Source organism: Lepidochelys kempii, chromosome 24 (genome assembly GCF_965140285.1).
Source record: "Lepidochelys kempii isolate rLepKem1 chromosome 24, rLepKem1.hap1, whole genome shotgun sequence".
NCBI lineage: Eukaryota > Metazoa > Chordata > Testudines > Cheloniidae > Lepidochelys > Lepidochelys kempii.
Genome location: NC_136403.1, coordinates 12,686,564 through 12,703,092, shown reverse-complemented (window position 1 = coordinate 12,703,092; position 16,529 = coordinate 12,686,564). Strand labels below are relative to the sequence as shown.

Below are 16,529 nucleotides of genomic sequence, written 5' to 3'. Positions count from 1 at the left end.
GGAGCTGCTGCTGAATTGCCGCAGCGGGACACGGACTGCCGCCCCATTCTTGGGAAGCTGGTGGAAGGAGCCAGCCCTGAGCACAGGGTCTCCAGACTAGAGACAGAGCAGGCAGAGTCCACCTGGATGCAAGAGAGACATGGATGTGCTGTGCTGAGGGAGGCCAGGCCGGAAGGCCCTGAGAGTTTCCTATGCTGTGTTCATACACTCAAAAACCCTCCTGTTTTACTCTGGCTGAGAGTCGCTCTAGTCTAGGAAACAGGGTTGCATTATTCCCTCTGGGAGTGGAGGCCCCAGAGGTCCAGAGTGAGTGGACTCCCTGCAGGGACCCACAGCAAGAGACAGGTGTGCTAAGGTTCAGACAGATGCAGTTCCAAGAGGCAGAGGGGCTTAACCCCTGAGAGAGAGTGGACCCCCGAGAAGGGCTGTCACACTGAAAGGGGTTCCCCCCAGGGACCACACGGGGCTAGGAGTGGGCACGACCTGTGAGTCAGTGACAGGGGGCAGCCGCCCCAGGTGTGACCCACCCTGCCTGAGTCTCCGCAGAGCCTGGGCCAATCACGCGGAGAGTTGCCAGCCCCAGGTGTCAGTCACGCTGCCTGAGTCTGCACAGAGCCTGGGCCGATCGCCCGGAGAGGGGGCAGCTGCTCGCGGTGTCAGCCACGCGGCCTGAGTCTGCGCGGAGCCTGGACCAACTGCCCGGACAGGGGGCAGCTGCCCGGGGCGTCAGCCACGCTGCCTGAATCTGTGCAGAGCCTGGGCCGATCATCCGGAGAGGGGGCAGCTGCTCGGGGCGTCAACCACGCAGCCTGAGTCTGCGTGGAGCCTGGGCCGACTGCCCGGACAGGGGGCAGCTGCTCGGGGCGTCAGCCATGCAGCCTGAGTCTGCGCAGAGCCTGGGCCGACTGCCCAGACAGGGGGCAGCTGCTCGGGGCGTCAGCCATGTGGCCTGAGTCTGCGCAGAGCCTGGGCCGATCATCCGGACAGGGGGCAGCTGCTCGGGGCATCAGTCACGCTGCCTGAGTCTGTGCAGAGCCTGGGCCGATCGCCTGGAGAGGGGGCAGCTGCTCGGGGCATCAGCCACGTGGCCTGAGTCTGCGTGGAGCCTGGGCCGACTGCCCGGACAGGGGGAAGCTGCTCGGAGCGTCAGCCACGCGGCCTGAGTCTGCGCAGAGCCTCGGCCGACTGCCCGGACAGGGGGAAGCTGCTCGGGGCATCAGCCACGCGGCCTGAGTCTGCGCAGAGCCTGGGCCGATCATCCGGACAGGGGGCAGCTGCTCGGGGCATCAGCCACGCGGCCTGAGTCTGCGCAGAGCCTGGGCCGACTGCCCGGACAGGGGGAAGCTGCTCGGGGCATCAGCCACGCGGCCTGAGTCTGTGCAGAGCCTCGGCCGATCGCCTGGAGAGGGGGCAGCTGCTCGGGGCATCAGCCACGCGGCCTGAGTCTGCGTGGAGCCTGGGCCGATCATCCGGAGAGGGGGCAGCTGCCTGGGGCGTCAGCCACGCGGCCTGAGTCTGCGCAGAGCCTGGGCCTGTCACTGGACGGCTCCCGGGTCTCACGTTGCATTGCGGTGCCAACTGTGCACGCAGGGGATGGGCGGGGCTGTGTGCGTTAACCCTTGCGTTGCTGGAAAGGGGCTGAGGAAGGACAAAACTCATAACGGGGCCGGGGTGAGGACTCTAGCTCCCAGCAGTCCCCGCGCCGGGGGAACTACGGCTCCCAGCAGCCCCCGCGCCAAGGGAGAGACTCCAACGCCCAGCAGCCCCGGGGCGGCCGCAGGTTTCCGCGGCGGAGGGAAGATGGAGGAAATCGGAATCTTGGTGGAGAAAACCCAGGTGCGGGTCGAGGGGGACCCGGCGGGGGGTGGCTCGGGGATCCCCGGTCCCGGTCCCGCTCCGCTCCGCTCGGACGAGCTCCAGTCCCCGCCACCGCCCTCCTGGTTCGCGCCCCGCCGGCAGCCGCGCTCCTGGGGAGATGCCGAGTCACGGCGGCCCGGCCCGGAGTGCGCCCCCTCGCGCGATCCGGGCATGGAACCCAGGAGTCCGGGCTCCCCCCTCTCCGCGCGATCCGGGCATGGAACCCAGGAGTCCGGGCTCCCCCCTCTCCGCGCGATCCGGGCATGGAACCCAGGAGTCCGGGCTCCCCCCTCTCCGCGCGATCCGGGCATGGAACCCAGGAGTCCGGGCTCCCCCCTCTCCGCGCGATCCGGGCATGGAACCCAGGAGTCCGGGCTCCCCCCTCTCCGCGCGATCCGGGCATGGAACCCAGGAGTCCGGGCTCCCCCCTCTCCGCGCGATCCGGGCATGGAACCCAGGAGTCCGGGCTTCCCCCTCTCCCCCATCTCCGCGCGTTCCGGGCATGGAACCCAGGAGTCCGGGCTTCCCCCTCTCCGCGCGATCCGGGCATGGAACCCAGGAGTCCGGGCTTCCCCCTCTCCGCGCGTTCCGGGCATGGAACCCAGGAGTCCGGGCTTCCCCCTCTCCGCGCGATCCGGGCATGGAACCCAGGAGTCCGGGCTTCCCCCTCTCCGCGCGATCCGGGCATGGAACCCAGGAGTCTGGGCTTCCCCCTCTCCCTCCCAAAATCCGGGCATGGAACCCAGGATTCTGGGCTCATTTCCAGTTTCTCTACATCCTTTCTATACATTGATGACCAAAACTGGACACAGTACTCCAGCTGAGGTGTAACTAGGGCCGAGTAGAGTGTTACTGTCACCTCCCATGACTTGCATGCTGGGTCTCTGTTAATGCAACCTAAAATTGCATTTGCTTTTTTTGCAACCGCATCAGATTGCTGATTCGTGTTGAGCTGTGATCCACCACAACTCCCAGATTCTTCTCAGCCATGCTGCTGCCCAGCCAGTAATCCCCCATTCTGAATTTGTGCATTCGGTTCTTCTTCCGTAAATGTAGCACCTGACATTTGTCTTTGTTGAATTTCATTTTGTTGCCTATAACCCAGTTCTCCAGTTTATCAAGATCTCTCTTAATTTTAGCTCTATCCTCCAAAGTGTTTGCAAACACTTCCCCCCTCCCCCGCCCCGCGCTGTGTGTCATTGGCAAATTTGATCAGTATGCTCTCTGTTCCTACTTCTGAGTCATTAATAAAGATGTTAAACAACACTGGACCCAGAACAGATGCCTGTGGAACCCCACTTGATACCTCCTTCCAGTCTGACATCATTCCATTAATAGTTACTCTGAATTATGTAGCCACTCAATGGTAGTTCTGTAGAGCCTGCATTTCTCCAGCTTACTTATCAGACTGTCATGTGGGACTATGTGTAAAGTAGGGCTGTCGATTAATCGCAGTTAACCCACACGATTAACTAAAAGAAAAATTAATCATGATTAATTGCAGTTTTAGTCACATTGTTAAACAATAGAACACCAATTGAAATTTATCTAAATATTTTTGGATGTTTTTCTACATTTTCAAATATATTGATTTCAATTACAACACAGAATACAAAATGTACAGTGTTCACTTTATATGATTTTTATTACAAATATTTGCACTATAAAAATAAGAGAAATAGTATTTTTCAATTCACCTAATACAAGTACTGCAGTACAATTTCTTTATCATGAAGGTGCAACTTAACAGGGTTTTTTGTAACACAACTGCACTCAAAAACAAAACAGTGTAAAACTTTAGAGCCTACAAGTCCACTCAGTCCTCCTGCTTCTTCAGCCAATCGCTAAGACAAACAAGTTTGTTTACATTTACGGGCAATAAAGCTGCCCGCTTATCATTTACAATGTTGACTGAAAATGAGAATAGGCGTTTTCATGGCACTTTTGTACCCAGCATTGCAAGATAATTACATGCCAGATATACTAAACATTTATATACCCCTTCATGTATCTACCACCACTCCAGAGGACAGTCTTCCATGCTGATGATGCTCATTTAAAAAAAAAAAGCATTAATTAAATTTGTGACTCAACTCATTGGAGGAGAGTTTTGTCTCCTCTCTGTTTTACCCGCTTTCTGTCATATATTTTGTGTTATGGCAGTGTCAGATGATGATCCAGCACATGTTTGTTTTAAGAACACTTTCACTGCAGATTTGACAAAATGGAAAGAAGGCACCAGTGTGAGATTTCTAAAGATAGCTACAGCACTCGACTCAAAGTTTAAGAATGTGAAGTGAACGCTCCAATGCAGAAACTACAGAACTCGAACTACCAAAAAAGAAAATCAACCTTCTGCTGGTGGCATCTGACTCAGTTGATGAAAATGAACATGCATCGGTCCACACTGCTTTGGATCATTATCAAGCAGAACCTGCCATAAACATGGGTGCATGTCCTCTGGAATGGTGGTCGAAGCATGAAGGGACATTTGAATCTTTAGGTTTCAGAGTAACAGCCGTGTTAGTCTGTATTCGCAAAAAGAAAAGGAGGACTTGTGGCACCTTAGAGACTAACCAATTTATTAGAGCATAAGCTTTCGTGAGCTACAGCTCACTTCTTCAGATGCATATCGTGGAAACTGCAGCAGGCTTTATATATACACAGAGAATATGAAACAATACCTATTCCCACCCCACTGTCCTGCTGGTAATAGCTTATCTAAAGTGATTTCCAGCACAAATCCAGGTTTTCTCACCCTCCACCCCCCCACACAAATTCACTCTCCTGCTGGTGATAGCCCATCCAAAGTGATAACTCTTTACACAATGTGCATGACAATTAAGCTGGGCTATTTCCTGCATAAATCCAGGTTCTCACATCCCCCCCACCCCCATACACACACAAACTCACTCTCCTGCTGGTAATAGCTCATCCAAACTGACCACTCTTCAAGTTAAAATCCAAGTTAAACCAGAACATCTGGGGGGGGGGGGGGTAGGAAAAAACAAGAGGAAACAGGCTACCTTGCATAATGACTTAGCCACTCCAAGTCTCTATTTAAGCCTAAATTAATAGTATCCAATTTGCAAATGAATTCCAATTCAGCAGTTTCTCGCTGGAGTCTGGATTTGAAGTTTTTTTGTTTTAAGATAGCGACCTTCATGTCTGTGATCGCGTGACCAGAGAGATTGAAGTGTTCTCCGACTGGTTTATGAATGTTATAATTCTTGACATCTGATTTGTGTCCATTTATTCTTTTACGTAGAGACTGTCCAGTTTGACCAATGTACATGGCAGAGGGGCATTGCTGGCACATGATGGCATATATCACATTGGTGGATGTGCAGGTGAACGAGCCTCTGATAGTGTGGCTGATGTTATTAGGCCCTGTGATGGTGTCCCCTGAATAGATATGTGGGCACAGTTGGCAACGGGCTTTGTTGCAAGGATAAGTTCCTGGGTTAGTGGTTCTGTTGTGTGGTATGTGGTTGTTGGTGAGTATTTGCTTCAGGTTGCGGGGCTGTCTGTAGGCAAGGACTGGCCTGTCTCCCAAGATTTGTGAGAGTGTTGGGTCATCCTTTAGTATAGGTTGTAGATCCTTAATAATGCGTTGGAGGGGTTTTAGTTGGGGGCTGAAGGTGACGGCTAGTGGCGTTCTGTTATTTTCTTTGTTAGGCCTGTCCTGTAGTAGGTAACTTCTGGGAACTCTTCTGGCTCTATCAATCTGTTTCTTTACTTCTGCAGGTGGGTATTGAGTGCCAGGCGAATGCCAGTTCTCTCTTTCAGGCGACATTGCAAACAAAAAGTGGGCAGCATTAAATCCTGCAAATGTAAACAAACTTGTCAGAGCGATTGGCTGAACAAGAATTAGGACTGAGTGAACGTCTAGGCTCTAAAGTTTTACATTGTTTTATTTTTGAATGCAGTTTTTTGGACATAATTCTACATTTGTAAGTTCAACTTTCATGATAAAGAGATTGCATACAGTATAGAATCATAGAATATCAGGGTTGGAAGGGATCTCAGGAGGTCATCTAGTCCAACCCCCTGCTCAAAGCAGGACCAATTCCCAGTTAAATCATCCCAGCCAGGGCTTTGTCAAGCCTGACCTTAAAAATATCTAAGGAAGGAGATTCCACCACCTCCCTAGGTAACGCATTCCAGTGTTTCACCACCCTCCTAGTCAAAAAGTTTTTCCTAATATCCAACCTAAACCTCCCCCACTGCAACTTGAGACCATTACTCCTTGTTCTGTCATCAGCTACCACTGAGAACAGTCTAGATCCATCCTCTTTGGAACCCCCTTTCAGGTAGTTGAAAGCAGTTATCAAATCCCCCCTCATTCTTCTCTTCTGAAGACTAAACAATCCCAGTTCCCTCAGCCTCTCCTCATAAGTCATGTGTTCCAGTCCCCTAATCATTTTTGTTGCCCTCCACTGGACTCTTTCCAATTTCTCCAGATCCTTCTTGTAGTGTGGGCCCCAAAACTGGACACAATACTCCAGATGAGGCCTCACCAATGTTGAATAGAGGGGAACAATCACGTCCCTCAATCTGCTGGCAATGCCCCTACGTATACATCCCAAAATGCCATTGGCCTTCTTGGCAAAAAGGGCACACTGTTGACTCATATCCAGCTTCTCGTCCACTGTAACCCCTAGGTCCTTTTCTGCAGAACTGCTGCCGAGCCATTCGGTCCCTAGTCTGTAGCGGTGCATGGGGTTCTTCCGTCCTAAGTGCAGGACTCTGCACTTGTCCTTGTTGAACCTCATCAGATTTCTTTTGGCCCAGTCCTCTAATTTGTCTAGGGCCCTCTGTATCCTATCCCTACCCTCCAGCGTATCTACCTCTTCTCCCAGTTTAGTGTCATCTGCAAACTTGCTGAGGGTGCTATCCATACCATCCTCCAGATAATTTATGAAGATATTGAACAAAACCAGCCGGAGGCCCGACCCTTGGGGCACTCCACTTGATACAAGCTGCCAACTAGACATGGAGCCATTGATCACTACCCGTTGAGCCCGACAATCTAGCCAACTTTCTATCCACTTTATTGTCCATTCATCCAGCCCATACTTCTTTAACTTGCTGGCAAGAATACTGTGGGAGACGGTGTCAAAAGCTTTGATAAAGTCAAGGAACATCACGTCCACCGCTTTCCCCTCATCCACAGAGCCAGTTATCTTGTCATAGAAGGCAATTAGATTAGTCAGGCATGACTTGCCCTTGGTGAATCCATGCTGATTGTTCCTTATCACTTTCCTCTCCTCTAAGTGGTTTAGAATTGATTCCTTGAGAACCTGCTCCATGATTTTTCCAGGGACTGAGGTGAGACTGACTGGCCTGTAGTTCCCAGGATCCTCCTTCCATTTTTTAAAGATGGACACTACATTAGCCTTTTTCCAGTCGTCCAGGACTTCTCCCGATTGCCCTGAGTTTTCAAAGATAATGGCCAATGGCTCTACAATCACATCCGCCAACTCCTTTAGCACTCTCGGATGCAGCGTGTCCGGCCCCATGGACTTGTGCTTGTCCACCTTTTCTAAATAGTCCCGAACCACTTCTTTCTCCACAGAGGGCTGGTGATCTCCTCCCCATGCTGTGCTGTCCAGTGCAGTAGTCTGGGAGCTGACCTTGTTCGTGAAGACAGGCAAAAAAAACATTGAGTACATTAGCTTTTTCCACATCCTCTGTCACGAGGTTGCCTCCCTCATTCAGTAAGGGGCCCACACTTTCCTTGACTTTCTTCTTGTTGCTAACATACCTGAAGAAACCCTTCTTGTTACTCTTAACATCTCTTGCTAGCTGCAACTCCAGGTGTGATTTGGCCTTCCTGATTTCACTCCTGTATGCCCGAGCAATATTTTTATACTCTTCCCTGGTCATTTTTGTCCAATCTTCCACTTCTTGTAAGCTTCTTTTTTGTGTCTAAGATCAGCAAGGATTTCACTGTTAAGCCAAGCTGGTCACCTGCCGTATTTACTATTCTTTCTACACATCGGGATGGTTTGTCCCTGTAACCTCAATAAGGATTCTTTAAAATACAGTGAGCTGTCCTGGACTCTTTTCCCCCTCATGTTATTCTCCCAGGGGATCCTGCCCATCAGTTCCCTGAGGGAGTCAAAGTCTGCTTTTCTGAAGTCCAGGTTCTGTATTCTGCTGCTCTCCTTTCTTCCCTGTGTCAGGATCCTGAACTCGACCATCTCCTGGTCACTGCCTCCCAGGTTCCCATCCACTTTAGCTTCCCCTACTAATTCTTCCTGGTTTGTGAGCAGCAGCTCAAGAAGAGCTCTGCCCCTAGTTGGTTCCTCCAGCACTTGCACCAGGAAATTGTCCCCTACACTTTCCAAAAACTTCCTGGACTGTCTGTGTACCGCTATATTGCTCTCCCAGCAGATATCAGGTTGATTGGAGTCTCCCATGAGAACCAGGGCGTGCGATCTAGTAACTTCTGCGAGTTGCCGGAAGATAGCTTCGTCCCCTTGGTCCGATGGTCTATAGCAGACTCCCACCACGACATCACCCTTGTTGCTCACACTTCTAAACTTGAATCCAGAGACACTCAGGCAGGGCAGAAAAGGTGGGGGAGTTGCATTGTATGTAAGAGAGCAGTATGACTGCTCAGAGCTCCGGTATGAAACTGCAGAAAAACCTGTCCTTCCTGAACAGCTTTTATCCATCCATGACAGTACTCCAGTCATGTGAGTTATCCCATCAAGTCTCTGTTATTCCAATCATATCATAATTCCTTGACTGTGCCAGGACTTCCAGTTCTCCCTGCTTGTTTCCCAGGCTTCTTGCATTTGTGTATAGGCACTTGAGATAACTCGCTGATCGTCCCTCTTTCTCAGTATGAGGCAGGAGCCTTCCCCTCTCGCGCGCTCCTGCTCATGCTTCCTCCCGGTATCCCACTTCCCCAGTTACCTCAGGGCTTTGGTCTCCTTCCCCCAGTGAACCTAGTTTAAAGTCCTCCTCACTAGGTTAGCCAGCCTGCTTGCGAAGATGCTCTTCCCTCTCGTCCTTAGGTGGAGCCCGTCTCTGGCTAGCACTCCTCCTTCTTGGAACACCATCCCATGGTCAAAGAATCCAAAGCATTCTCTCTGACACCACCTGCGTAGCCATTCATTGACTTTCACGATTCGACGGTCTCTACCCAGGCCTTTTTCCTTCCACGGGGAGGATGGACGAGAAGACCACTTGCGCCTCAAACTTCTTTATCCTTCTTCCCAGAGCCACATAGTCTGCAATGATCCGCTCAAGGTCATCATTGGTGCCCAGTACTTGTATTAGGTGAATTGAAAAATATATTTCTTTATCATTTTTATAGTGCAAATATTTGTAATAAAAATCATATAAAGTGAGTACTGTGCACTTTGTATTCTGTGTTGTAATTGAAATCAATATATTTGAAAATGTAGAAAACATCCAAAAATATTTAAATAAATGGTATTCTATTATTGTTTAACAGCGCGATTAATTGCAATGAATTTTTTTAATCACTTGACAGCCCTAGTCAAAAGCCTTGCTGAAGTCCAGGTATATTATTTCCACTGCATTCCCTCTATCCACCAAATCCTGTCAAAGAAGGAAATCAAGCTGGTTTGGTGTGATTTGTTCTTGGTAAATCCATGCTGACTGCTAGTGATCACCCCTTCATCCTCCAGGTGTTCTCAAAGTGAATGTTTCATACATTGCTCTAGTACAGGGGTTCTCAAACTGCGGGTCAGGACCCCTCAGGGGGTTGTGAGGTTATTGCATGGGGGTTGCAAGCTGTCAGCCTCCAACCCAAACCCTGCTTTGCCTCCAGCATTTATAATTGTGTTTAAATATATAAAAAATTTATTTTAATTTATAAGGGGGGTCGCATTCAGAGACTTGTTATGTGAAAGGGGTCAGCAGTACAAAAGTTTGAGAACCCCTGCTCTAGTACCTTCCCAGGTATCGAGGCCAGGCTCACTGGTCTATAGTTCCCTGGCTCCTCCTTTTTAAAGATAATCCCTACGCTAGCCCTTCTCCAGTGTTCCAGGACCTCTCCTGTCATCCATGAGTTTACAGATACTATTGCCAGTGGCTCTGATATTTCTTCAGCTAATTCCCTCACCCTCGGGTGAGTAGCATCTGGCTTGGGTGATTTGAATTCGTTCAGATTGGTCAGAAAATCTCTGGTGTTCCTCTAGTCCCTTCGTTCCCCCCATCCCTATCTGATGGGGGCGGAATGGGGGTGTCTGACTCTTGCTGCCCAGCTGGGCTCAGGGCCCGGTGCTTGGTATCCCGGCAGCTGGGTGGGATCAGATCGGGTGTGAGACTTTTGCTGCTCAGAGGGAGCTTCACCCCTCCCTGAGCTGTGGTCACCCCTGAGCTGGGGTGTCCAGCTCTCACCTTGCCTGTCTGTGGCTGTCCTAGGATGAGCTGCCTGCGCTGGCTATCTCCAGGCCCCAGACTGGCCTGTCCTTCCTGGCCCCGGAGCCCGAGGACCTGGAGGATCTCTACAGCCGCTACAAGGTGAGTTGGGGGCTGGGGTGGCGGGAGAGGGTTGCCCTTAGATGGGAGGTGTGTTGGGAGGGCAGGCCTCAGGGTGGGAGTGGCCCTCTGACCAGATGGTGGAGTTAGGGGGATGCCCTCAGATGGGAGCTGTGGGTGGCAGGCTGGGATGACAGGCCCCGAGGTGGGGGCAGCATGTGACCTTGGCCTGGAGCTGGGATCTGATGGCATCTCTGACTAGGGTTGTGGGGCCAGGGACCTGGGAGATCTGGGCCCCAGTAATCTCTGGTGGGTTTGGTTCTTCCAGTCCCATTCCCCTCTGCTGCACAGCACCCCTGGGAGCCCACTTCCCTGCAGGTCACCCAGCCGCAGTGCTGAGCAGGGAGCTTTCTGGTGCCCGGCCCGTGGCACCACTTCCTCTAGCAGCTACTGCAGGTACCTGAGCAGAGCAGGGAGGAGGGGCTGTCTGTCTGTCTGTCCGTCCGTCCGTCCGTAGAAACTGCAGCAGGAGCTGGAGTTCCTGGAGGTGCAGGAGGAGTACATCAAGGATGAGCAGAAGAACCTGAAGAAGGAGTTCTTGCACGCGCAGGAGGAGGTGAAGCGCATCCAGAGCATCCCGTTGGTCATCGGCCAGTTCCTGGAGGCCGTGGACCAGAACACGGCCATCGTGGGCTCTACCACAGGTGCAGCTGGAGGAGTGGGATTGCGGGGGAGGGGAGCTGTGCACAGGGGTCCGAGCCCCGGCTTTGCCTGGCTTACCCCCATCTGCCTCTCACCCGCAGGCTCCAATTACTACGTGCGGATCCTGAGCACCATTGACCGGGAGCTGCTGAAGCCCAATGCCTCGGTGGCCCTCCACAAGCACAGCAACGCGCTGGTGGATGTGCTGCCACCCGAGGCTGACAGCAGCATCATGATGCTGACATCAGGTGGGTGCTCCCTGCGCCAGCCTCAGGGGCAGCCGGTGCCACAGGGAGCAGCATGCCCAGTGCCTATGGGGGCAGAGCTGAGGGTCCCATGGGCATGCGGGGAGTGCTGGACAGGGAAGACGGGGGTCCCACGGCTGTGCTGGACAGGGGGCGGGAGGTCCCCCAGTTGTGCTGTGAATGCTGGGAGTGCAGGTTTTCTGGGGAGCGGAGGTCCCCTGGCCATTATGAGTAGGGGAGGCAGGGGTCCCCTGCCCGTGCTGGGCTCAGCCCTGGTGTGTGCCCACAGATCAGAAACCAGACGTGATGTACGCCGACATCGGTGGGATGGACATCCAGAAGCAGGAGGTGAGGGAGGCCGTGGAGCTGCCCCTCACCCACTTTGAGCTCTACAAGCAGGTGAGTGGGGGGCGAGACTGGGCCGGCTGGGGCTACATCCTGGGTGGCTGTGCCCTGCGCTAGGGCTGAGCTCCATCCTGCAGGTCCAGCATGGGTCCTCCTCTCACTGTGCCCTATAGCTGGGGGGACTCCTGCGGGGCTTGGGGCTGTGTGCTCAGGGGCTGGGCTGGGGTTGGCAAGTCGCTGTCAGATCAGGAGAGGCACAGAACCCTTGACTTTCGGCAGCACCGGATGTAACTGGTGTCCAGACCCCAGCTCACCAGCTTGCTGGGCCCCTCAAGGGCGGGATGGGGGAGCCCCCAGTAACCCCCTCTATCCTCCTCAGATCGGCATTGACCCCCCGCGCGGCGTCCTGATGTATGGCCCCCCGGGCTGTGGGAAGACTATGCTGGCCAAAGCCGTGGCCCATCACACCACAGGTGAGCAGGGTGCTGGACTGCGGGGGAAGGGGGAGCACCAGTGCCCAGCTAGTACCATGGGAGTCTATCAAGGATGCCTGGGTTCTCTAGTGCAAAGGTACCAGGCGACCTGTGGTCCCGGCTCAAGGTCTAGAAGGGCCCCAGCTTTGTGCCCAGGACGGTTGGTGCTGCAGGGGTTGGTGCCAGGGCTGTGTGGCACGGGGAGCCTGTGGGTTGCCCCAGGGCATGCCTGTCCCATTGCGGGGTATCTCTCACGGCCAGGGATGGAGTGGGGCTGCTGTCTTGCAGGGGAGCTGGGCACTAATGCTGTCTACCCATCTGTCCAGCTGCCTTCATCCGCGTGGTGGGCTCGGAGTTTGTGCAGAAGTACCTGGGTGAGGGGCCGCGCATGGTGCGGGACGTCTTCCGGCTGGCCAAGGAGAATGCGCCTGCCATCATCTTCATAGACGAGATAGATGCCATCGCCACCAAGCGCTTTGACGCCCAGACAGGGGGTGAGCAGGGGGCGAGGCGCTGCGCCCGCCCCTCTGGGTGTGCAGGCTCCGATCTGGCCCCAGGACTGGCTTGGGGGGAGCAGGAGCGGGAATGGGACATGGGACCTCTTCCCTCTAGGGTACCGGACCCAAGTCCCAGCAGGTGGGGGGAGCAGAGAGCTGCAGTCCCCACCCCACTCCTTGTAAATGTCAGTGTCACACTGGGGTGAGCCCCTCAGGTTCCGGCCAGTCCCATGGTGGGCAGTGGGGTGGGGGGACTGTGAGGGAGGCTGGGCCAGCAGGATTGGGGGTAGTGGCGGAGGTGTGCAAATGTGGGGTGGCAGTGGTGGGCAAGGCTGAGGTGCACTGGGTGGGGACAGTAGTGGCAGGAGATTGGGGGGAGGGGATAAGGGGGGGAGGGAGGAGTGGCTGGAGGGGAGGGGGAAGGGAGTGGGTTAGGCAGGGCTGGCAGGGTGGGGGTGGGCACTGGAGAAGGGGGTGATGTGGGAGGGGACAGGAATGGGGATGAGGGTAGATAGTGGGGGGCAGGGGTGTCTGTGCCCAGCGCTGGCTCTCCAGATGCCCCGCTCACCGGGCTGTGCCCCTCTCCCCAGCCGACAGGGAGGTGCAGCGCATCCTGCTGGAGCTGCTCAACCAGATGGATGGCTTTGATCAGAACGTCAACGTCAAGGTGCGGGAGAGCAGGGGCTGGGATGGGGGGTGACGGGCATTGCTGTGCCAGCCCCCAGATTTCTCCCTGAGGTGGTGGGATGTGGGGGACTGAATGGGGGCAAAGGCGAGGCTGGAGGGCGCAGGACCAAGGGGGCTGAGTCTCCCCATTGGGGATGGGCAGAGGGCTCTCCTGAGGGGTGATTGTGCGCTCTTGCCCTCCAGGTGATCATGGCCACAAACCGGGCAGACACGCTGGACCCCGCCCTGCTGCGGCCCGGCCGCCTCGACCGCAAGATTGAGTTCCCCCTGCCCGACCGGCGCCAGAAGCGCCTCATCTTCTCCACCATCACCAGCAAGATGAACCTGTCTGAGGAAGTGGACCTGGAGGACTGTATCCTGCCCGGAGCCTGGCACGGGGCGGGAAGGGTGGCACAGCAGGAAGACTGTGTTCCACTGGGTGCCCAGCACATGTTTGGGCTGGGCTGCGTCCTAGTGGATCCCTAGCACAGGGGGCGGAGCTGCGTCTTGGCTGGCTGACGTGGGGGGACACGGCGGGGGAGCTGTGTCCTATTGGGTGCCTAGCACAGGGGGGAAGCTGCGTCCCGTTGGCTGGCTTGCTGGCATGGGGGGGTGCAGCAGGGAGGCTGCATCCCACTGGGTGCCCGGCACTGAGGAAGGGATGTCTCGGGCCCAGCTCATAAGAAGGTGCCTGTCAGTCCTGTGCTGCCCCACACGGGGTTGACCCAGTGACCCAGGCCACAGCTCTGCCTCACTCTCCCTGTGTCACACACACATGCCTGAGGGTCCAGGGGGTGCACTGATCCAAGAACCCCTCCTCTCCCTGGGCACCCCTGCTGGAGGGGATGTCTTCTGGCCACCTCCAGGGCTGGGGTCAGGGTGGAGTCGGGCTACAGGTGCGGGCACGACAGCTGGGAGCTGTTCTGTCCCCCTCTGACACGTGGCTAGACAGGGGGAGCACCAGGGGAGGGTGCGGCTGGGGCTGCCTCCTGCTGGGCAGTGACTGGCACAGCATATGGACTGATTGCTTCACCAAGAGCAGGCAGACGGACACAAGTCTGGCACGAGCCCACAGGCCAAGGGGTGGGCCTGGCTCAGGCTGCAGGCTGGAGTAATGAGGCAGGAGGGCCCAGGACCCCCAGGGAGAACCTGGCATAGCTGAGCCAGTGCTGTCTGGTTCCGCTCCGGAGTGGGGGGGATGGGGTGAAGCTGGCTCCTGCCTGTGCCTCTGGATCCATAGGGTCCAGAAAGGGTTGGTGGGGGCGGAGAGGGGTCACTCACCAAAAAACCTATCCTCTGACTCTAGCCCCCAACATGCCCACTCCTCCTGTCTGGGGCCTCTGGACTTGTCGTCATGCCGATCTGCCCCCTTCCCTCCGCCCAGGAGCTTCATGGGCCCTCAAGCTTGATCCCATCCCTCTGGGAAGGCTATGAGAAGCCCATCAGGGCCCCCCACCACGGTGCCCTGGTAGCGTTGCTGGCCCCCTGGCGCGTGGGGGAGGAGTAAGGGTGGCAGTGGCTCCCAGGGGCCCTCTCACCATGATCCAGCTCAGCTGCTGTGCAGACGTTTCCCTCACTCCTCCCCAGATGTGGCCCGGCCGGATAAGATCTCGGGTGCTGACATCAACTCCATCTGCCAGGAGGTAAATGCTGGGGGACATGGGACAGGGCACCTGGACGCCCCAGGCCATGATATCTGGGTGCTGTGTGTGTTGTGACCTGCTCCTTTTTTGGGGATCCCCCACTGCTCCCCCAAGTCAGCAGGACCACCGCCACAGAGTGCGTGGCTGAAGGAACCCTGACTCTGAAATTATGGGGTCCTCTGCTGCTGGGCGATTGTGCATGGAGTTGGTCACTGTGCCCAGCATCCCCCTCACACACACGTATGCACATGCGGGGTTGGGGGGGTCACTGCACCCAGTGTCGTGCCCCCCCATGCATGTGCCCACATGCACAGGGGGGTCACTGCTCAGCACCCACCCTACCCCAGACATATGCCCATTGTGCACATGGTGGGTTGGGGTCACTGTGCCCCGCGTTGCCCCCACACGTGTGCGCAGAGTGGGATGGTGGGGTCACTGCACCTGGTGTTGCCCCCCCATGCATGTGCCCATGTGCGCAGGGTGGGATGCAGGGATCACTGCACCCTGGTGCCGCCCCCTCTCACATGTCGCCCTGTGCACAGGGCAGGATGGGAGGGGTCACTGCACCTGGCGGTGGCATCCCCACACGTTTCACAGGGCAGGATGGGGAGGGGGTCACTGTGCCCAGCGTCACCCCCTCACACATGTCTCCGTATGCACAGGGGGGCATGCTGGCCGTGCGGGAGAACCGCTACATCGTCCTGGCCAAGGACTTCGAGAAGGCGTACAAGACGGTCATCAAGAAGGACGAGCAAGAGCACGAGTTCTACAAATGAGGGGCCATGGGGGAGTGTGGGGCAGGCTTGACATCCAACCAATAAACCCATCCCCAGCTCCCTACCTCTGCTGGGAGTGCCGCTGTCTGTCCCTGCGACCTGGCCCAACTTGGAGCCTTGTGGGGAGCGCAGAGCAGGCTAAAATCCCTCCAATAGACCCAGCCCCACACCTCTTCAGGGAGTGCTGGTGTCTGTCCCTGCTGACCAGCCTGGCCCAGCCCAGGGCCCCAGGGGGAGTGTGGAGCAGGCTACCATCCTGCCAATCCCTTCCCCAGCCCCATGCCTCTGGGGGGAGTGCAGGTGTCTGTTCCTGCAGCCTGGGGACCTGTGCTGCCTGGAAAGCTCCCACGAGGCCCCTCCCCCCCCCCGGGTGCTGCACGGCAGCCCCCAATCTCAGGTTGGAGACGGCAGGTGGCGGGTAGAGCAAAGGGCCCATGTGTCCCAGACAGACGCTGTCTTGTCTTGGGCTATAGCAGCTGCTGCCCCCATAGCTCCCTGTGCCCCAGGCAGGGTCTCCCCTGCCCAGTGCTGGAGGCAGAGCTGGCTCTGGCTGCAGTGGGCTCGGAACGCTGCCTGTGGCCAGGCCCGTACTGGGAGCAGAGAGGGAACAGCTGGAGAAGCCCTGGGGGCATTGGCTAGGGTTGTACCGCATAGTCTGTTCCCCAGACCCACAGCCCTGGGGCTCCCAGTTCATGTTCCCAAGATCCCATCCTCCTCTCCACTGCCACCAGCAGGGCTCCTGCCCTGTATTCTCTGGCCGTGCAGAGCCCTCCCTAGCAGTGGGGGCCCATTCTGTCTTCTCCAGCCCCACAAACCCCTCTCCCCAAGCACTGGGACTCTTATCCTGAGTTCCCCAGCCCTC

General features: G+C 55.9%; 1 protein-coding gene across 1 annotated transcript; it reads left to right on the top strand.

The window, feature by feature from the left end:
- Positions 1-1,718: 1,718 nt before the first annotated feature.
- PSMC4 (proteasome 26S subunit, ATPase 4) lies at positions 1,719-15,731 on the top strand. The gene is made up of 11 exons (XM_073322507.2): positions 1,719-1,836; positions 10,264-10,362; positions 10,838-11,024; positions 11,124-11,270; positions 11,557-11,666; positions 11,992-12,085; positions 12,412-12,579; positions 13,173-13,249; positions 13,453-13,621; positions 14,836-14,891; positions 15,554-15,731. Exons 1-11 carry the CDS (start codon positions 1,801-1,803, stop codon positions 15,665-15,667), a joined length of 1,257 nt encoding a protein of 418 aa, XP_073178608.1. The 5' UTR covers positions 1,719-1,800; the 3' UTR covers positions 15,668-15,731.
- Positions 15,732-16,529: the final 798 nt, after the last annotated feature.